Source organism: Phyllostomus discolor, chromosome 12 (genome assembly GCF_004126475.2).
Source record: "Phyllostomus discolor isolate MPI-MPIP mPhyDis1 chromosome 12, mPhyDis1.pri.v3, whole genome shotgun sequence".
NCBI lineage: Eukaryota > Metazoa > Chordata > Mammalia > Chiroptera > Phyllostomidae > Phyllostomus > Phyllostomus discolor.
The window spans coordinates 77,060,088-77,081,326 of record NC_040914.2 but is presented as its reverse complement, the minus strand read 5'-3'; the positions used below and the strand labels follow the sequence as shown (position 1 = coordinate 77,081,326).

General features: G+C 59.3%; 1 protein-coding gene across 4 annotated transcripts in view; it reads left to right on the top strand.

The window, feature by feature from the left end:
* Positions 1-21,239, top strand: part of CBFA2T3 (CBFA2/RUNX1 partner transcriptional co-repressor 3) — an 87,599-nt gene that overhangs the window by 47,155 nt on the left and 19,205 nt on the right. For 3 of the 4 annotated variants that reach the window (XM_028501916.2, XM_036012402.1, XM_028501915.2), the window contains exon 2: positions 18,714-18,866. In XM_028501916.2, coding sequence (XP_028357717.2) covers positions 18,714-18,866 — 153 coding nt within the window. The remainder of the gene's footprint in view (positions 1-18,713; positions 18,867-21,239) is intronic. The other variant, XM_036012403.1, reaches the window with a different exon arrangement.

Here is a 21,239-nt window from a genome sequence, read left to right as displayed (position 1 = left end):
TCCCCCCATTTCATGAGGAGAGTTCAAGCCCAGCCATGCCCAGGGACTCACTCAGAGCCCGTGGCCAGACAGTGAATGGACACCTGACTTCACACCCACAGCTGTGTCTACCCTGCACCAGCCTGCAGCCAACCCTCACCATCTGGGGCATGTTGTGAAGCTTCTCTAGGTCTCTCCCACCCCATTTGCAAAACTGGGGAGACTTGACATTTGGAGAGACCACAGTGGGTCCAGGCAGTTGTGTGAGCTCAGGCTGGGGACCCTGCAGAGCTGCACTGACGGGGTCTGAGTTCCAGCTCTGCCCTCCTCCCCAGCTGTGTGCCTCGGGCAGTTACTTAACCTCCCTGTGCCTCAGTTGTCCCATCTATAAAATGGGAGTGTACTGTGTTTTACTTTTTCATCACTATTATTGTGTAACAGAATGACCTCACAGGGCTCTTGGGTTAAATGAATTAATATTTTGTCAGCCACTTAGGGGTGGCCGTTCCCCTCCCCTCTCTGCAAAGTTGGGACAGGATTGCAGGCAGGTGCCCACAGCTGGCGTGTAAGGAATGCAAGCAGCCTGGGGAAGGGGTTTGCCCCTGGGGATACGTGCGGGGTGGGCTCTGGCCTGTCCCTTTGTGCATTGTTGACCCATCCCTCGGAGAAGGACCCTGGTGCAGTCAGCCCCCTGAGCAGACACCCGTGGGTAGTTGAAGAGGCAGACTATTCTAGAACACTGGGGGTCTCTGGTTTCTCACCTATGGAGTGAGGGGTGGACTGGACCCTAATCCACCGACGTGTGGGGCGCCTTTCATGCTATTAATCTGGTGCTCATGGTGGACGAGGCTAGGGCTCCTCTGCCCACTGTGACGGTGGGGCAGACGTCACTGATGGGTCGCGGTGCCCCATCCCCTCTGAGCCTGACGGAGGCGGCAGCCTACTCCCAGGGCCGAGCCAGCACCTGCGTGATTGGACTTGCATGTGAGCAGAACCCCATTAGCCACTCTGGTTGGATGGGCTCAGAGGGCAGCCCGCTGTGATCACCTCAGCATCCACAAGCCTCGGGAACCCGAGGGCAAGATGGGGAGGGTGACAACCACTCGTGTCTGTGTGGGGAGGATGTGCGGATCTGGGCCAAGTAAGGATCAGGAGGTGCCTGTGGAAAGAGAGGCCTGGGGCGTGGAGACGGAGCACCCGCTGCCCCGTGTGGCCCCGAGACATGCAGACTTGAGGGCCTACCCCACACCCAACTCCCAGGGACACATCAGCACGTGAGTTTGGCCCACTGTGATACGAATGGTATGTTCACCGTGAGCCCTGGAATTGGAGTCCGGGTTCCAGTCCTGCTCTGGCAGACACGGGGATAGGACCCCGGGCAGGTGGTCGCCCTCCCGGCCTCTGCTGTAAATGGGAATAATGCACCCTTGCTGAGTGTGCACGGGTGAGGCTCCTGGCTCACTCAGTGAGCATGTGCTGAGCGCCTCCTGCGTGCCCCGGGCTGGGTGACAGTGAAGCAGACGGGAGGCTGAGGGGGAGGATAAGCCAAATGATAGGCGTGTGCGGGCCGTGGGTGAGGATGCTCACCGGGAGGCCCGCAGCCCCGTACAACACTGTGAGCACTCGGCAGGTGCTCCGTAGCAGAGGAGCCCGTTAGGGGGGCCCTGGTGCCCCCCGCTGAGGCGGGCCTTCCTGGATGTGATCCAGGCTCCTGGCCCCCAGCTGCTTCCCTGCCCCACAAAGTGTGGCCAGGACGTGAGTGGGGCCCCCTTGAGGTTCCTCCTTCCTCTCCACTGACCACGGGGGCCGTAAGGCAGAGTCCTGGGGCTGGAGAAGGCTGAGGGGCAGGAAGAGGTGGGGCAGAAAGAGCATGTAGGAGGGGGTTCCACCCTCCCTGGGTGAGCCAGGACGCGGGACACCCTTGACCGACTGGCCCCCTACGCAGGAGGACCCTGGGAAGAGGCGCCCACTCAGCAGCCCCAATGCGGGGAATCCCGGCTGGCACCGCGCCACCACCTCCCTACCACCCTCGTCCTCCAGGAGCCAGACACGTTCAGGATCCTTGCCAAGTTGGGGGTGGCACTCCGCTTCTCTACTCCAGCCATCCTTTCTGCTGCCTGCGTGTAATTAACAGAGTAATTAAAAACAGGATGAGTTAATTGGTATTCATTTATGTGGCAGATGTTTTTAATTGAGGCAGGAAACAATTTACCTGTTTACATAAACAATGGCAAAGGCAGGCTTGTAAAACACGTTTTTTTAATATTTTCCTCCCCCTGCTGCAAAAGAAGAATTGGAACCCCTTGGTCTCCCCTGTGCCCTGCCTAGAGTGAGAGCCGAGCAGGCCCCGCCCGGAGGGGAGGCCCGGCTGGGTGAGGTGCGGGAGGCTCGGGCCAAGAGGAAACATCTGTTTGAAAGCTTTGCTTCCAGAGGAGGCTGTTTTCCTTAAATTCGGAGAAAGGAGGTGTTGTTCCCAGGTTATGGGGATGCCAGCAGGGCTGGGAAAGAGCAGGGGCCCCTGTCCTGCTGGGTTAGGTGCCCCTCTGGGTGGGGAGGGAAAGGCTTACCTTTGCCACAGCCTTTTTGGTGGCTTGCTGTTACACGGCGGAGCCAAACCTGCAGTCACCATATTCCTCCATCACCCCCACGGCCACCTTGCTCGTGGTGACCACGACACGTAGGGCAGACCTAGGACCTCCAGCACCACATGGTCGGTCGGCACTGGCGCTGAGCTTCTCAGTGACCAAGGAGGCATGTCATGTGTCCAGCACATGCTGAGCGAGAACGGTGGGCCTGCGGCCTGACCTGCCCTGACTTTTCGGGGTCCAGCCCTGGGTTCAGGGGCAGGACGGGCGAGCTCATCTGCCTGGGGAGCCCAGCGGAGGGCCTTGGAGAAAGCAAGTGCTCAGGAAGTTGCCTTTTTGTAAGCGGGCACTAATTTAGCCCTTGCTGTGTGCCTGGCCTCAGTAGTAGGCTTTGCGTGTGTGCCGTCTACTCTGATCCTCCTGTTAGCACTCAAGGGACAAGATCGCCGTCCCCGTCGTACAGGTGGGGACACGGAGCGCAGCCTCCAGGTCGTCACCAGAAAAGACACACGTTCCGTGAAGCGGGAACAACGCTGATGACAGAGGAGTCTGACCAGTTGGCACCTATGTTTGCCTGTCCCTACAGGGTGAACCTGCACAGGATTGTCTTTGCACAGAAATAAATGGAAGGATCCATAAGAACTGTCAACAGCGGTGACAGAGGAGGAGTGGGGGCCCTGTTCCTTGCCCCCATCTCTTTCTCGGCTGGGGCGGCGCTGCCAGCAGTGGGTGTGCCCTGTGTGATTGTGACCGTTCCCGCCAGGGTCAGGCTGCCAGGCTCACCGAGGACACGTTGCTGACTTCTCTGGAAGTCGTTCCATTGTGGGGCTCTTATGAGAGGTGACACAGGAGAAAGACGCAGCCCAGGGTCCAGAGCGAGCGCGCAGCAGCTCTGCACTGAAACCGGGCCACGGGTGCACCTGAGGCTGTCAGCACGTCCGCAGTGGGGGGTCGGGCTGTGCCCTCTAGGTGAGGTGCAGTTGGAATTTCTGGGACCTTTGCCGGTCCCTGGGGCGAGAGGATGAAACACTCTGGAATCTGCCAGGGAGAAGGGCCCTGGGAAGTCAGTGTCCCAGAGCACCAAGCTCAGAATGCCCAAGGGGTGTCAGGCCTCTCCGGTGCTGCCGAGGTTACATCCTAGAATCACCGGCAGCCAAGGACACCTGAGGAGGTTGGGGCCTGCAGTGCCTGCAGCGTCCTCAGGACTCCAGCCCCAGACCAGCACTGCGTGATTTCGTGAGGGTCTGCGCCTCGCTGGGCATCAGGGAAGCAAGGACAGGAGTGGCCTCCCTGCGTTGTGAGCATTGACCTCAATCACGACTTGGCTGAAAAGCCCCAGCGTCGGATGGGCCCCGAGGGCTGCCCTCCCCCACTCTCTGCAAGGGGAAGAGTGAAGGCAAGGCAGGGGGGCCACCCTGTGATGACAGGGGCAGAAGGGCCTAGGCCCCCAAAGGGGGTGCCTTCTTGTAGGCCCGGCCTCATCCTTGGGTGTGCAGGGTTAGGGTGGGCCCTGGCTGGTGCCTTCGATGACAGAGCTGAGAGGACTCGGAGGAGCATTTGGGAGCGAGTGTGCCCCTTCCCAGGTCCTCGATCTGCAGGGTGCTCCCTGTGGGGTGGCCGCAGGCAGCGCCACCTGGGGCAGATGGTGCCACGGCTCAGTCACACCAGCTCAATGGTCGCCCTTATGCAATGGGGAGGCAAAAGGGGAGAGGTGACCCTGGGAGCAAAACCAGCCCAAACCCCAAACCGCCTCTTCACTCCCTGCCTTTCCCAGGAAGTGATTTCTAAAAATCCGTTTTGGCCACTTGTGTTTGAAGATTTCATACACATCGCAGCCTATAGTCCCACAGGCCCTGTCAGCGGGGCCTGTGTCCCCGCCCTTCAGGGCAGGACAGGAGGCTGCACCAGTTGCTGTGTCCTGGGTGCCACACCCCTCACCCGGGTCTGGGCTTCACGTTGCACCTGGTGGGCAGGGTGGCAGGCCCACGGGAGGGGGTGTGCAGGGGGGCAGGGGGGTGCACTGGGCCGTCTGGCTCTTTGGAGAGACACGTGCGGGATAGACCGCCGGGCCCTAATTATTATTTAGCATTCATACGAACAGCATTATTTTAAAATTTGGCAGCATTTCTCTGGAGAGTTCAAGGTGATATGCAGCCAATTTGCACGTTTTTTAAACAATGAAAACATTTTGGGAATTGGTTAAGCCTTCGTGGCGCCTCGCTGCCGGCAGAGGAAAACCCTCACTGCTTGGCCTGCTGTTCCAGACCCTCCACGGATGGGCTGGGCCTGCCCCCCACCCTCACCTGCAGGCAGAACTTTATGCCTCTGGTTCATTCCTGACTTCCCACGGCCATGCCCGCGGCAGAGCTGTGCCCTCTGCCGGGGACACCGCGCCTTCAGCCTGCCTTCAGGTGTGCGGGCTTCACAGCCCGCAGGACCCAGCTGTGTTACCTCTCCCTAGAAACTTCTCTGACCCCCAACCCCCACCCCCACCCACGCCCAGGGTGTGCCTGCAGCTGTCAGTTGGTGAGACTTCCCGCCTCATCCCAACTCTGAGCTCAGAGGACAGCGTCCATGGCCCCCTGAGCTCCTCAGATTTCATCAGTTCCTTTTCTAAATAAGAAAACTACACCAGTGTATGTTTGCTAACTTACAAGACGGTTTGTGATTATCTCTCTGTTACTTAATGTGACCATCTCCTTCCTGGGTGGGGGTGCCCAGGGCTGGCGGGCAGCAAGCCTTCAAAGATAAATCAAGGACATCATTTGAAAGGAGGGTCTGGTACGAAGGGAAGGCAGAGAGCAGGAAGCCGTGCTCCCCTCCTCCCCAGGCGCAGTTTCTGTTTCTTTCTGGGGATACTGTGTACATACTAGATCATCGCTAGGTATCTCAGGGGTGTTCTGCAACCTTTCCTGGGCTCACATCCCCTCCCTTCAGGACATGCGCACACAGACGCCACACACACACGGGCTTCACAGATGCTGTCCCTCTGTCGCAGCCCTTGGGGGGACAAACTGTACCACTGGACTCTGTTCAAATCTCAGCGTAGGTGTCCTTTACTCCAGGAGGCCTTTGCCGAGTCCCCCAAGCCAGGCGAGGCACCCTCCTGGGGTCTGCAGCCCCCAGCAACCTGTCCTGGCTGTGCGTGCACACAGGTGCATGCACACGTGTGTGTGCACAAAGCGGTTGTGGGTGTTCACTTAACAGACCCTTACATCATCCTCACAACACCGTCCTCAGCGTGCAGATGAGGAAGTCAAGGCTCAGAGAAGCAAGGAGCCTTGCCCACAGCCGCGAAGATGAGGTCAGGAGCTGATCTCGTGTTTGTCTGAGCCCAAAGTGGGCTTTCCCTGCTACCACACCACCCCGTGGGGTGGCCTGTGTCTCCACCTCCCCAGCACCTCCATCACACTCAGGTCACAGCACTACCCATCCACTCACCCACACATCTACTCATCTGTCTATCTACCCACCCTCCCGCCCATTCCTCCATCCCTCCACCCACCCCTCACCCATCCATCCATTCACAAATTCATCCACGTGTTCTTCCATCCATCCACCATCATCTGTCCACCATCCCTTCATCTATCTATCCACCCCTCTACCCATTCATCCACCAAGCCACCAATCATCTATCCATCCATCAGTCCATCGTTCACCCACCCATCCAGCCACCTCCTACTTACCCACTTATCTCTCTCTATGTACCCACGTCCTGTGCCCAGCTACCCAGGCAGCCACACCACCACATTCATTGTCCCAGCCCCATTCACACTCAGCGGGTGCACCAGTGCAGAAGGGCCACTTCCCCTTGGTCTCCAGTGTGCATGGTGGGGTGAGAGGGGACTCCAGAATACCAGGACCAGTGCTGGGCGAGGAGGGTGTCCCCTACTTTCTCTGTCCCTCCCCCAGCCTGCCAGCCCCCCTTCTGCAGCAGGGGCCCAGATGTCTGGCGCCTCCCCTGCAGCTCACAGCCCCAGCAGCTGGGTGAGGAATGTGCTTCCTTTGTGTGCTGGCTGCAGGGCGAGCAGCCTGACATCTGGATCGTGTTTGCTGCCCTTTGGAGAGAGGGGAAGGGTTTCATTCCAGCACTTGAAGCTCTCCACCCTCCCCCACCTTTTAACTCTTTGCTCAATGCCCAGCTGCTGTAGAAGACTGGACTCCAGAACCATTCGGGACTCAGGTCCGAGGGACTGGGGCATCGGTGGTCCGTTGGAGCTCTGGGCTTCATGGCTAGCCAAAACCACAGACTGTTTTTGAAGACGCCAGTAAGAGCAATAAGGGATCTGACCCGCCTTCTAACCAGGAATCATAGCCACAGCTTGTTTCTTATCATTTTTCTGCGCATACGTTTAGTTATAAAATGAAATTACATGCTTTTGCCACCTTTTTTGATTTTCACTAATGGGTCACTTTTCCGTATCATTAGATAGTATTCCATCTATTGTGCATCATTTTTGTAAGTGGGCATTTGAAATGTAACACACACACAGAAAAGTATGCAACCCGAACTTCATAAACTGTTCCCAGTAACAGACATTACCTGCCCCGCCCCCAGGCTCTGATCCCCTCCCTCTTTGTCAGGGGAACACCCATCCTAACGCCAACACCATAGACCAGTTTGCCTGTTTCTGGCCTTCATATAAATGGTGGCACGTGGCATGTCCTCCTTGATGTCTGGCGTCAGCCACATAGCTGCATGCATGTTTGTGACATGCATCCATGTAGGTGCATGTCATGGCACCTCTCCTTTTTCTTTGCTGTATAGTATTCCATGATGTGTATCTGCCATGACTTGTGACTCTTTGACTCTTCGTGGGTGTTTGGGTCTTTGTAACAAGGTGGCTGATGAACACTCTTGTTTCATGCTGCTGATGCACATGTGTTGCACATCTGTTGGTTCTGGGCCTAGGAGTAAAACTTGTGTGTGGGGGGGGGGGGCGGTGATAGTACAGCCTGGTAGGTGCTGGAAAGGTTTCCAAAGCGAATGTACCTACAGTTTGATTTTTGAGGGCTCTACAGTGTTGCGTTGACCAGAGAGTTTATTTAACTGGCCCTCTGTTGGAGTCATCTTATTTGTTTCCTGTTTTTCACTCTCATAAATAACGCTGTGCTGAGCATCCTGGCAGGTACCTGTTGGCAGTCATCCTGATGATGTGCTTTGATCGCATCCTGATGATGTGTTTTGATCGCATTTGCTCATCTGTGCCAAGTCACTACCAGAGGAGGGGGTGCTGATTCAACTGCAGTTTGCCATCTGTACATTCTGATTGGTTGATCTCTAAGCTCCCTTGCATTTCTAATATGTTGTAGTTCTAAATGCCAAAGTGTATTTGCTAGCTACTGCTGTGTAACAGACTATCCCAAAACTTAGTGGCTTAAAACAACTACCATTATTTGGCCCATAGTTCTTTAGGCTGGCAGTTTAGGCAGGCTCATTTGGATGGTTCTGGTCCCGGCTGGGCTTGCTCTTGGGACTGCGGTCAGCTGTGGGTTTCTGATTAGCAGCTCTGCTGTGGCCAGGGCCCCCAGCTGACTGGGGCCTCAGCTAGGGCAACTGGGACAACTGCCCAGCATATGTCTCAGCCTCCAGCAGGAGGGTCAGCAAGAGAGCACGTAGAGCTGACAGCCAGCCTGTGCATCCAGGCTCACAGTTGGCTGACCCTACTTCTGCCACCTCCCATTGGCCACAGCAAGTCCTGGGGCCAGCCCAGATCCAAGGGCAGGAAGGCAACTCTGTCTCTGGGTGGGTAGAGCTGCAGTCACGTCACAAGGGGTGTGGGTCAGGAAGAGCAATTGAGGCCACTTTGCAATGCATCTACCTCACAGGTGGAGGGGATCTTAGTAGCCATAACCAAGCTTCATTGCCGAGGGTTAGACTCCGATGGTTCGTTGGTCCTCAGGCACCATGAAGGGGTGTGTTGCCCAGTTACACAGGGGGGCTGCTTGAAGAGGAAGGCAGGAGCGCTGGTCCTGACCCAAGCCCAGCCCAGGTGCTCTGCCACCACTGTGAGCTGAGCTCTCAAACATACACAGACGGCATCCCGGGCAGCAGAGGGCAGGTGGAAACACGCTCTTCTTTAGTGGTCAGCACACCAGCCTTCACGGAGCACCTGCTAAGTATCAGGCAACTGTCTGGGCTCTGTCTGGGGCCAGTGCACAGAGAGACAAGACCACACCTTTAGGAAGACAGGCGGTGGACACAGGGACCCACATGGCCAATGATTGATTATAGGCGCCGACAAGTGCCCCAAAGCAGGCAAAAGAGGCTGACGTAGCTGGAAGTACAAGGTGGGAGCAGTTCCGACTGGGTGGGCGGGGAAAGCCGCTCTGAGGAGGGACATTTGAGCCCAAACCTGAGCACTGAGAAGGAGACAGCCTAGAGAAGGTGTGAGGGAGGCATCCCTGCAGGTGCAGAGGGTCCGCGCAGGAGACGCACGTGCTGGGCAGGAGGGACTGGGGGGCAGGCTGAGCACGGGGAGGGGCACAGAGAGCACTCTCAAGCCACCTGCCACCCGTCCAGCGGTTTTGCCCCATCTTCCCAGCCCCTTTCACGAGCCCCAGGCTCATCTGCAGGTGCAACGTGGGCTGTGCTCTTCCGGTCCCAAAGGGGCGGGGGGCCGGCTGGAGGGAGCTCTGCTGGGGTTGGGTCTGGGCTGGCTTGGCAGCCTCTCGGTGGTAGAGGGGACCTTTCCACCCCGGCACACCGGCTCCCTTCACCACTGATGGGACGTCATGACGGGGGGCAGCCTGGCCACTGCCAGGTGCCCCCTGCATCTGCAAGGGGCTTCCCCCTGCCCCTGGGACATCCTCATGTGGACTCGCTCAGCATTGGACAGGGGCTTGCTGCCACCCCTCTGGGCAGGCGCTGAGCACACCCACAGCGAGAGACAAGCTGTGCCACCGGCCAGCTGGGAGTGCCCCCCTCAGAGCTAGACACACACGGTGGGCTCTGCTGTGACGGCCGTGTGCCTCGGCAGGTGACGCCACTAATCTGTGCCTCAGTTTCCCCACTTCTAACTCGGGGCCCTAACCCTCAGGGCTTTGTCAGGGGAGTTGAACGAGACGGGTTTCAGAGCCCGGGCACAGAAACAGCTCTTGGCAAAAGAGAGACTATTCAAAATCACAGCTGAGCCCGCGTGCTGAGGACAGACCCTTCCCTCTGGGGCCCCACAGCAGGGCCTCCTCTGTGCCCCACGCGTGCTGAACGCTTTCTGTGGATTAGCGAGTTTTGCCCACCTTCGCTTTGTGAGGCGGGGTCTGTTCTCATCCCCATTCTACAGGTGAGAAAACTCAAGCCTAGAGGAGCAAAGCCACTGACAGGTAGCTGAGAGAGTGAGGCGGTGAGGAAGAAGGCCAGCCAGAACCGGCCCGAGGGTGGAGCCAGGTGGTTTCCAGTCCCCAAGCCCTTCTGGGTTCCTTGTCTGAGACCACCCCCACCCCCAGAAGCAGGCGTTATGGGCCCCATTTTACTGATGGGTAAACTGAGGCTCAGGGGCAAGCTGGGTTAATTTCCCCGAGTTCATAGTAGTTGGTCCCAGAGAAGGATGGGAACCCTGGTTTCCTGACTCCTGGCCCCATGTTGCCATGGTTACCAGCCCCCTCACAGTCATCACCCACTGGCCTAGGGCTCGGGGTCCAGACAGCCCGGGGTGGCTGGGCACTGTGGGGAGGGCGGCAGCAGGCAGAGGAATAGCCCACTCGGGTCAGGCCCCAAGGACCGAGAAGGGCTGGGCAGGCTGGGCCAATGTTAGGGAAAATACTAATCCTTGTGTTTTTATATTATTATTCATTGGGTGGCGGAGGCCTTAATGGAAACCAGATGTGGGAAGTAATTCGAGTTCCAGTGCCTGGGACTCATTAGACTGCACCACCCCCAAATCCCATGCATTGCCAGCCATCAAAAATGAGCGTCCCCCTGACACTGGCCTTGGGGAGTGGGGGTGAGTCCCTCCTGGTCAGACCTGTCCATCTGGATGTGGGGGCCACAATGCCCTGGGTTTGCCCCGAACACAGCAGCCCCTCCGCACCCCTCCACCGCTGCCCCAGCCTGGGAGCCCCTGCCGTCGATGTTCTCGAACGTCTGTGACGCAGCCGCTGCCTGCGCGCCGCAGCCTAACTTCTCCCTCCGCGTATTCCCATCGTGAGGGTCCAGAAGAGTTGGGGTGTCCCACTCCCCCCAGGAAGTTTGCTCTCAGTGGGGAGACCACCGGGCTTACTGGAGACCCCCAGGGTCCGGGAGGTGTGGGTGGACCACAGGGTCCAGGAGAGAAGCCCCTACCCACCCTGCAGGAAGGCCTTGTGGGGAAGAGGGGAGGCATTCTCGGGGCCTAAGCTAAGGTTTGGAGGCGTAAGCACCTCGTCCTCTGTGAGAGAGATCGGCCCCCACTCTGTCCCGCACTCCCTTTGCACCCTGAGTTCCGCACGCTCCGGTGACGGGCCTGTCTGGGAACCTGCAGTGTCGCCCGTCCCGTCCTGCCTTCAAGGGATGCCCTGATGCATGTGTGGCCTCTCTACACGGTGCGGCCTGAGTTCTCCTCAAACACACGTTTCCTACCTTTCCCATGAGTTTAGTGTCGGGCTCACAGGGGGTCAGGGTTATTTGTAACTAGCAGGGGGCTGCGGGCCTGAGAGGGCCGAGGGCCGTTGTAACAGGAGGTCTCTGAGTGAGGGAGGGAGGGAAGGAGCAAGTGGGCGAAAATCCCGGCGGCCCCGCACATCAAAGAGTTGGAGCGCTGGGCCAGGCAGCCTTGTTGAGCTGTGGTCTTGGAGGAACCCCTGACCTTCCCACCCCTGACACCCACCTAGAGCAGGACTTGGCCACAAGAGAAGGTGCCTGGGGAGGTGGCAGTGTTTAGGGACAGGCTTTGAGGGAGAGGAGTCAGTTCTCACGTCTGCTAAAAGGAAGCCTGTGGGGTCAGGAAGCGTGGAGCAATCTTGTGTTGATGGACTATCTCCCTGGGTCCCCTTGGTCATAATGCAACAAGTATTTATTGAGCACCTACTGTGTGCCTGGTACTGTCTTGGACTCTCGGTTTTGCATTTGGGCAAAGACATGGAGGGTGCAAGCAGACCTCCAGACGTCTGGGGGGGAGGAACACTTGGCAAAGGGAACAGCCAGTGCAAAGACCTGAGGCAGAAGCAGCTAAGCATGCGAGGGGGGATTGCGGGAGGTGAGGGCAGAGGGGACAGCCCGTCACAAAGAACCCCGTGGGCTCTCAGGGCACTGGCTGAGGTGCAAGGCAGTCACCTTTCCTCGTCTGGGACTGTGCCCTAGAGGGAGCGTGCTCACCACTCTGGTTCCCAAGAAAGTCAACCAGATGGGTTTGCCTTGGCAGGAGTCTCAGGGGAGTGGCCCACCGCCCACTGAGGCAGAAGCTGGGAATTCAGAGACCGGGGCCCAGTTCCCAGCTCTGCTCCCCACCCACCTGCAGAGCCCTCAGCTCCCAGGAGATGGTGGGGGTGGTGGGGATGTGGGTGCAGGCTGGTTGGTGTCACCTGTTTGTGGAGAGCATGGTGGGGGTGGTCTTGGCCGGACAACCTGACAGAGGGCCTTCCCTTCCTTCTGCTCATATGCCCCATCCCTACAAGGAAGATGCACTCTGTGCAAGATGTAAAAGGAAAATAATGGGGCAACTGTTACAACTTTGGTTTCCTTGTGTTTTCACCATCAGTCACTGCAGTCCTCACGTTCCTGTGCACGTTCAGTGCTCTCTCCTTACCCCTACTAGCAGCAGTGGAAACTGAGGCTGGGGGCAGAGTGCCCAGGGGCCCCACCAAGCCCCATGTTCCACCAGTTTACAGAGAAGGAAACTGAGGCACAGTGTTATTCTTAGGGTGCAGGGCCCCGCACTGAGCTCACTTCCTGCCCGGCAGCCCCGGGAAAAGTGTCTGCTCACACACTCAGTACTTCTGAGACCAGCCTCTTCATGATGCTGGGGACTTGAGAGGCCAAGACCTTCAGGGCCCCTCCGCACACTCCCACGGGCCTCAGGAACCCCTGCCTGTAGGTCAACTCCTGGAAAGTGGCCTGGGGTGGAGCTGCGTCCACCCCAGCATAGCCAGGCCCCGGGAGCAGCACCTACTCGGTTTCCTGACCAGATTGTGTCCTAGGACCCCACAGAGAGATTGGCATCTGGGGCCAGACAGCCTGGCTTTCTGGCTTCACGTCTTCCCTCCCCTGCACCTCAGTTTCCTCGGCTGCTCGCCTCATAGCCTGCTGTGGGGTCAGGACGAAGTGGTTTGTGCGGGGTGCTTAGGTCAGGGTCCTAGCTTTGTTACCTGTCAGTACCTGTGCAAAGGGCCTGAGGCAGCAAAAGCTGCGATTAGTTGTTATTACCTGTCATTACCTGCCACCGTCCTACATCCCACCGCTTTTGTAAGAGTCAGATGAGGTAACAGCAGAAATCAGACTCTAAAAGATCAAAGCGGCAGCTCGTTGTCTGGGCAGCAGTGTGGATTCGAGGAGGGCAAAGCCGGGAGGACAGCTACACTGACGCTAGCAGGTCCTCCTCCTAGCAGAGGGTTCTAGAACCCCAGCGCTGGGAGCGCTGGGCTGCAGCCAGTTCTCAGCCAGGCATGGCGGGCTGGGAACCACAGGCAGACACGGACAGTGATGGATAGGGTGGCTTGTTCCGGCACATTCTGTGTTCTTTCCCACCGACTCCGCCTGGCCTTGGAGCGCTGCTTCCTCTGTCAGTGGATTAGTGACATTTAGCTGGGAACTGGATACGCTGTCTGGGAAAGACAGGGTGTCCCACGGGCCCTGGGAGCACAGGGTCTGGGAATGTTCCTTCGTGCTGTGAGTGGCGGGGCAGGGGGTGGGGAGCTCTGACAATGCAGCTGGAGGAGGAAGCCCAGATCCTGGGGGCTGGAGAGGACAGGGCACCTCTGCCTACCCCCTGCCCTCTCTCACCCTAGGATGTTGTGAATTGGCTCTTGCACCGTCAGACCAAGATTGAAACGCCACTCAGCAGGCCCCCATCCCTGAGCGTCCGTGGTGGGAAAGACAATAAAGAAAGCCCCTTAAGGGGACAGACAGTTGGAAGGAAGGCACCTTGAGCAGCAGGCCTTGCGGGCAGTGAGACACTAGGTCCACATCCAGCCCCATTCTCAGCTCTGGGCTGGACAGGTCTCTGAGCCCCTCTGTGCCTCAGTCTCCTCCCCTGTAAGACGGAGAGGAGCATCCTCTGCCTCCGGGGGTTTGCGGGAAGGCTACACAAGGCAGCCGGCCAGTCTCGCCACATAACAAATAGTCCTTTCCATGTGACCTGGGGCTCCCTGGTGCTGCGGGTCCCTCGCCTCCCTACTGTCTACCTCTGAGCCAGAACCACGGGGTGAGGGGTCCGGCACTCCGGAGCTGTGCCCCACCTGCATCAGGACAGGGCTGCTGTCCTCTGGCTGCGACACCATGCAGCACCCCTGGAGGGCTGATGGGACCCGCGGTGTCAGGTGGCAAGGCTCTGAGCTCCCGAGAGGTCAGGCCCTCATTTCGCTAAGCAGGTTTCTGCACTTGCAAAGCTGGGCCTGATGGGACATTTAGGAAGAAAGAACCAGGGTGCCCATGTCAGCAGGGTCCTGGGACTGTCGCCAGCACTGGTTTTGCCCCCTGGCTGCTGACAGGCTGGGAGAGGCATGGGGATGCTGGTGGCTGGCTCTCATTTCTTCTCCCCTGGGCGCTCTGAGATCCGGAGAGTGCCCCATGGACTTGGGGTGATGGTGCTTGCACTCGCCTGCCCAGAGTCAGGGCACCTGGAGCATCACCCACTGACTCAGAGCAATGGTGGCCTCCCGCCTCCCGCCCCAGGCCCCAGGTCGCTGCCTGCCCCTTCCTTGTTCCAGGCAGCCCACGTGGCATCCTGAGCAATGCTGGATCTGAGCCCGGCCGGCCTGGCCGTTGAACTCTCTGATCTCCCCAGTGACTGCTGTGTGCAGGGAGCTTGAGGGGTTGTGGACGCCCGAGGCTCAGGACCCGCTGTCCATCTGACTCTAAGACCCTGAGCAAGTCCCTTGCCCTCTCTGAGCCTGTTTCCCCAGCTGTAAAATGGGCGTGATAATGGATGGGACCTGCCTCCTGCTGTGAAGGTGCAGTGAGTCCAGCTGCTGGGATATGAGGTTCCTAATACAAGCCAGTTCTGGGGGTTGCCTCACTTTTCCTGACCTGAGGGATGGATAAGCTGATGTGGGGGCAGGGGGGGGGGCGCACCTGGCGAGCCCTTCATGGAGGAAGCTGTTATCTGTTCTCCTTATAAGAAAGACAAATGTCCAGCTGCCTGGGCTCTGCCCCAGACCTGCCGAATCAGGGCCCCCTAGAAAGGGGACATATTCATGGGGGCCCCCACTATTGGGTAGAGGGTCTGTGGGTACTGAGAGCCCCCAGCTGACCCCAGAATTGAAGCCAGGGAAAGAGAGGCCTGGGTGGGAACAGAGGGGACTGTGCAAGCTCAGGGTTCTGGTGGACCAGGCAGGCCCGGTCTGCCCCTCACAGGCAGGTGACCGGGGGGCCCTGCCAGAGCCTGCTGGGGAAGCTGCGAGGATTTAGCAAGCTACTGTGTGGGTGTGCAGGGCACAGGCCCAGCTGCACCTGGGTCTGAGGGCACCTGAGAGTGGGTGCTGGAGGATGGGGGCACCAAGAATGGGGAGGGAAAAGGTACCTCTCGGGGCTCGCCCAGGTTTCCTGGGTCTGCACTCGCTGGGAGCGCCGCCCGCTGAGCCAGCTTGTGCTGGCTCCCTCAGCCACCTTGGTGGTGAGCGGCAACTGTACCCCTCACCTGCACCCAGCATCCAAGAGTAGGCCCCTCCCCTGCACCCTCACATTCCCCCACACCCAGGCCAGCTTCTACTCTCACTGACTTATGGGACAGGGTCCCTCCTGGCTACCTTGGGTGGAAAGTTCGAGTGAGTGCTGCCAGGGATCTGAGCCTCCAGGTGGGTCTGGGCCCCCACCCCCCGGGGCAGCCTTAGCTCTCTCCCTACGAAGCCTTGAAGGGGGCAGGGCAGGAAGCCAGCACCAGGAGAATGGGGCTACTCCTGTCTGGTGGCTCCTTAGGGCCTAGAGAGGCACCTGCTTTGCCCTCAGGCCACACGAGCTCCGTAAGGTCTGGTGAGGCCCCGTGTACATGGAAGCTGCCAGAGGGATTTAGGCCAGACGAACGATGTGCACGCTCCAGACCCGCTCCAGCCGCCGTGCAGAGCCTGCAGTGGCTCCCGCTGCCACGCAGTCGGTCCTTCCCCACCAGCCCGGCCCCAGCCGGCCCTCCTTCCCCACTGTCCTGCACAGCTAGAGCCCTGAACACCCTCGCCTCTGGCCTTTGCGTTCTTTGTTCCTTGACCACAAGTGCTGTTCCTCGCTGTCTCCACAACACCTCTGCCCCTTCCTGAGGGCCCTCATCATTGTCCACCTTCTGGGACAGGGTCTGTGCTGAGGGCAGCCCCGAGGGCAGGGTCCCGACGCATGAGTTGCCTTATAAACTGAGTGCTCGAGTGTGCCAGCCCATCACCTGGTAGTTTCATCTAACCTCCCATCTGCCCAGCGAATGGTGCACAGCCTTGCCCCCTGTATACAGGAGTAGAGAGCTCCAGATAGGTGCAGTGACTTGCCCCAGGTCCCATAGCCAGGAGGCAATAGAGCTGGGACCCAAACAAGATTCAAGAAAGACTCATGAGGTCCCAGGGTGCACCTGTGGTCCCACCACACTCAGGCCCCAGAACCTCCCCCTGCAGCCTCTGTTTGCTTGGGTTTGAATTCCAGACCTGACGCCTCTTGCGCAGCGAGAAGAGTGCCTGTTGGAAACGGCTGGTGCTTTGAAGCCCGCAGACCCACGTGGCTGCCGGCATGCCCTGAACTTGCTCTGTGCCCTGTGTGCTTGGCGCCTGTACACAGGGCTCGGGTGAGAACGAAGGAGCAGATGGCCTCCGATCTGCCTTCCTCTCCTTTTCTGCCGAAGGAGGTCGCCTGGCACCCACGGAGCCCAGCCTGCTCCATCCTCAGGCCCCAGCAGGCATCGTGGGATGAGTGTGTCCAGAGCCCATCTCTCACGGCTCTGAAGATAGTGCCACGTGTGGAGTTGGTCCCACCTGGCCCCTTCCTCCACCTCTCGCTGACCGTGAGGCTGTGAAACAAGCACCGTATGAGGAGGGCCAGTTCACTGAGGTGGCCCCTCCCAGGCGGGGTTGTCCTTTATCTGCCTCTCTGGTCTGTTTGATCAGAAACAGTGTTCCTGCCCAGCCCCAGTGTGGAAGGGCCTTGGAAAGTCGGAACAGGCCCTCTGTCCCATGGTCCAGCCTCGCATCTGAAACTCTTTTCCAAGTGTGTTGGTGGGACTGCCTGCCCTTGGGTGGCCTGGTCAGCTGAAGGGCTGGCCAGGACAGCCTGCACCCATGGGGTGGCCCAAGGTCCACAGTGGCCAGCCACACTTACCTTCTTTGGTTGTCACTGGGGATTGGCCACGGGCCCTGCAACCAAGTCTGGTGTTGATGGGCCCCACAGCTGTGATGCATGTGTGCCCAACCGTCAGACTCCTGACAGGCAGGCCGTGGGGGAGGGGCAGGGCGCCCAGCAGGAGAGAGGCCAGCAATTGCAGCTGAGTGGACAGCAGGTGCTGCGAGGCTGGGTGGCTGCTCACTCTGGCTGCTTCCCCTGCTTGGGGCCCAGCAGGGAGGGCCTCCGCTCTCACCCCACAGGGCCCTGCAGTAAGGACAGCTCTGAGAGCCCCTCCCCAGTGCTGTGGATGGGTGGGCATCTCCACTCTGTGAAGGGAGAGGTAGGGGCAGATGAGGAGAAATTTTCACAGCCTTGGGCATGAAATAATGGTAAATGCCATTTGTTAGCATTATTAATCACCGTCCCCAAAGCCAAGCCACCCCAGACACTCATGTGTGTCTGTGCGTCTGCCCTGACACCCCCCCAATCATGGGGGGCTTCTAGGAGGAAGAATGCAGGGGGAGAGCCAAGGGGACAAGAGCTGTGGTCACAGAGACTGCAAAGGGGTGCTACTCCTGACAGTGGTTCTGCCCCACCAGGTCCCAGGCCCTGGACGAGACCCCCACGGGGTTAGCAGGATGAGCTCAGGGCAGTGGGGGCTGCGCCTCTTCACGTATCAGGAAAAGAACATCCCCCTCAGCAGCCCTGAGCAGCGGGGCCGCCCGGAATCCCAGCCATTGCTCCCAGGTCTTTGCGGCTCTCCTGGGGCCCCGGCTGACCTGTGTTAAGATGTAGGGGGAGACCCAGTGTTCCCCCTTTCACCTGCAAAGGAGGCCCAGGCAGCAGCTGGCTCAGGGTATGTGTGGCTGGTCAGGTTCACTCAGAGGCCTTTTTCTCCGGGTCCTCTGTGAAGCCAGGGACTCAGGCCCCCACCCAGGCTTGGTTTTGCCGCTTCCACCCCTTCTCCTCATGTCTGACCGTGCAGGACTCCAGGCGCAGTGTCCAGGGCCACAGCCCTTGGTCTACGGACAACACTTTGAGTGGCCAGGCCTCAAACGGCCTGAAATTGACTATGTCCCCAGCCTGGCTGCTCCCAGGAATCACCCAGGGCGAGGAGATGGTTAAGTTGAGGTTCCCACCACCCAGACCATCCCAAATGGGGCCCCAACTCGCTGCAGTAGCCTTATCTGAGACCCTGATGGAAATGCAGATTCTTGGGCCCACCCCTCACCTGCTGAATCAAAATTGGGGGTGGAGAGGCCTGTACACATGTCTGAACAGGCCCTGCAGGAGGTACTGGTGGAGGCTGCCCTGGGGGGTGCTGCCCGACCCCTGGTCTCTAGGACCAGGGCCACCCACCCCTCCAGTGAGGACCTCAGCTCCGTTCTGGCCAGCCCGGGCCTCTCGCAGCTGTACCCTCCAGCTTCCCTGAATGGACTGACCCGAGCCCACCCTCTGGCCCAGGTGGCTGGAATGTCAGCCACCTGGGACCACAGCTGGGACTTATCTGCAACTGGCCAGGCCCTGGGACTGGACCTGGCTTTGTGGGCGGAGACAGGAGCCACCTGGGGTCCAGCTGGGTGTCCCCTACTGGCCCAAACCCAGCTGCTGGTGGGGGAGGAGGGGCATCGGCCAGGTGCCAGGTTGGGGGAGGCCTTGCTGATCCCCTTCCCTCTCCACCTGCTTCACTGGCTTTCTCTTCTCTCCTCCCCGCACCTTCCCCACAGCAGCGGACAAGAAGGAGAAGAAGGCTGCAGCGATGCCCGACTCCCCCGCTGAGGTGAAGACGCAGCCCCGGTCCACGCCCCCCAGCATGCCGCCCCCTCCATCCTCTGTGACCCAGGGCACCACTCGGCACCCCTCCTTCACGCCCCATACAAGTGAGTAGCTCCAGGGCTGGGCCGAGCGGAGAGGTGCTTCTGGGGCCCCTCCAGTTGTCTGAAGCACCAAACCGCATTCGTGTGAATAGAGCCAGTGCTGTGGTCCCTCCACCCTAAACCCTTAAACGCCACCCAAGAGGCTCTTGAGAAGGCAGATCTGAACATGGCTCAGAGCCCAAGCTGAGGTCCAAATCCCAGGTCCTCTCCTCTGCAGGTGTGTGTGCCCTTGGGCTAGCTACTTAACCTCTCTGGGCCTGGCATTCTTCTTCTATAAAGCAGGGCTGGCCATAGCCCCGCCTCACCCAGCTGCTGCGAATACAAGTGGGTTAACAGAAGTTCTCGCCCAGTGGCCAGCACGTTGTGAGCATCCCATCAAAGTCGGCTGTCGTATGTGCAGCTCAGACACAGTCAGGCGGCAGGTCACCGGAGCACAGGTGAATTCGGTCAGGCCTGCGCCCTGCCAGAGAGCCTGTCAGAGGCGGCTCTGGCCTTTGAGGAGCTCCACGTCGGCTCAGATACACCAGGGGTTCTGCAGCCGGGCCTCGGCAGGTCAGCCAGAAACTGGGGTTAGCAGGGCCTCAGCTACCAGCAGCAGGGCAGGTATGACAGACCCTCGGGCAGTGTCTCGCCAGCCTGGGGTAGATCCAGGTCGATCATCTTGGCACTCACCACCGCTCTGGGATCTCCGGAGCCCACAGCCACTGCTAGGTCCTATTCCACAGAGTCAGAAGTTGGGGACTTGGTGACCCTGGGTGCTGAACAGTTGGGAAGGAAACCCTTGGGCCTGGGCCAGTGTGGGGATGGTGTCCCCTGACCCTAGCACCGGGGCTTAGCAGTGTGTTCCAAGGGTTTCTGGCGGGCAGTGGGGAGAATCCATGTGCCACCCCGCCCCGATGTTCAGAGGCCAGAAGCCCCACACCTGGGAACCCTTCCCCAGGCTTTGAAACCCGAACAAAGCTTCTCTGGGGGAGGCAGGAGCCTCAGGCTCCTTAGCCTGGGGGTCCTAGTCCCCACCAGGCTGGGAAGGAAGAGCTGCTGCCTCCAGCCGGGGCCCAGAGCCTGGGGTGGGCCGCAGAGCCTGGCCCGGGTTTATTTGTGCCTGCACGTACAGGAAGCTGGTTCTGCCACCCAAAGCCAGCCCCGGCTTCGTCGGGGCCCAGCCTCCTTCAGGAAAAGGGCACTGGCTGTGGGCTCGGGCTCAGCCCCTTGTTTGTAGGATGTTGGCTCAAGCTAGTCTCCTGGCCTCTCCGAGCCTTGGTTTGGTAAATGGGTTGAGATCACCCAATTCCATGTGTGGCAGCCTGGAAGCACTGCTCCGATTCCACGTGTGGCAGCCTGGAAGCACAGAAATCCCAGCACATAGTAGGAGCTCAGTGACCAAACACCCTTCTCTGTACCTTCACCTGGCAGAGAAGGCGCCAGCTCCCCATTTTTACCAGGTCTGGGCCGAGGTCTCCATGCAGCACAGAGGCTGGAGCAGGTCCCCGACCCTGCCTTCTGCACCAGGACAGGGCCCCGGGCAGCAGGGTGCTCACAGCACTGCTCTCAGCCCTCGGGGCCTTGTCTGCCTGTACCAGCCACCTCAGAAGGGGCCAGAGGCTGCGCTGTCTCCCACACACTGTTCTTGCAAGGCCACTGTGGCTGCCTGGCCATTCTGCCCTCCCTTTCGGAAGAGTCAGTCCTTACCTGTGACCGAATCGTAGCCAGCATCTCTGTTCACTCAACAGCTGCCACCCTGTCAGGGCCCTATAGGCAGAGAGAGGGGACATGAGCTGTGCTGAACTTCACAGCCTGCACCTCAGCCAGGGGGAAGAGGCATGCATTGCTTATGACAGGGCGGCAGCAGCAGCTCCCAAGAGAAAATGCCGCAGGCCCCCACCTAAAGTAACAACCCCGCTCGTGTTTGCTCCAAGCAGAAGAAACCAGCAGGCACCTGGCGGTCAGGCCAAGGCTCCGAGCTGCGTCTCCCTCAACCTGCTTTTCTTCTTGGTCCAGGAGCCCAGGTTCCAGAAAGCCGTGGTCTGGGGGCCAGATGTTCCAGGTTGGGGATGGGGCTAGGGTCAGTGGACGCTGCCCCTGTGTGTTTGATGAGGCCTGTGAACAGACGCGCATGTGGGCAGCAAGCCTGTGTGTGGCTCGCGGTCCTCCCCTCACACCCTTTGCATCCCCGCGCGCCCCAGCCTCTGCGGGCTCGTGCTCCTGGATCCGAGGTCCCGGCTCTATTTAGAGCGCAGAGGTCATAAGAGACAAGTCGTTCTTTTTTAAGCCGACACTTTAGTTTTATCGGGCTGCTGGGACCATCTATCCAAGTGTCAGGCCACCTCCAAGGTGGCCTCAGATTTTTTCCCTGCCGAGGAATTCCCTGAAAGCGGG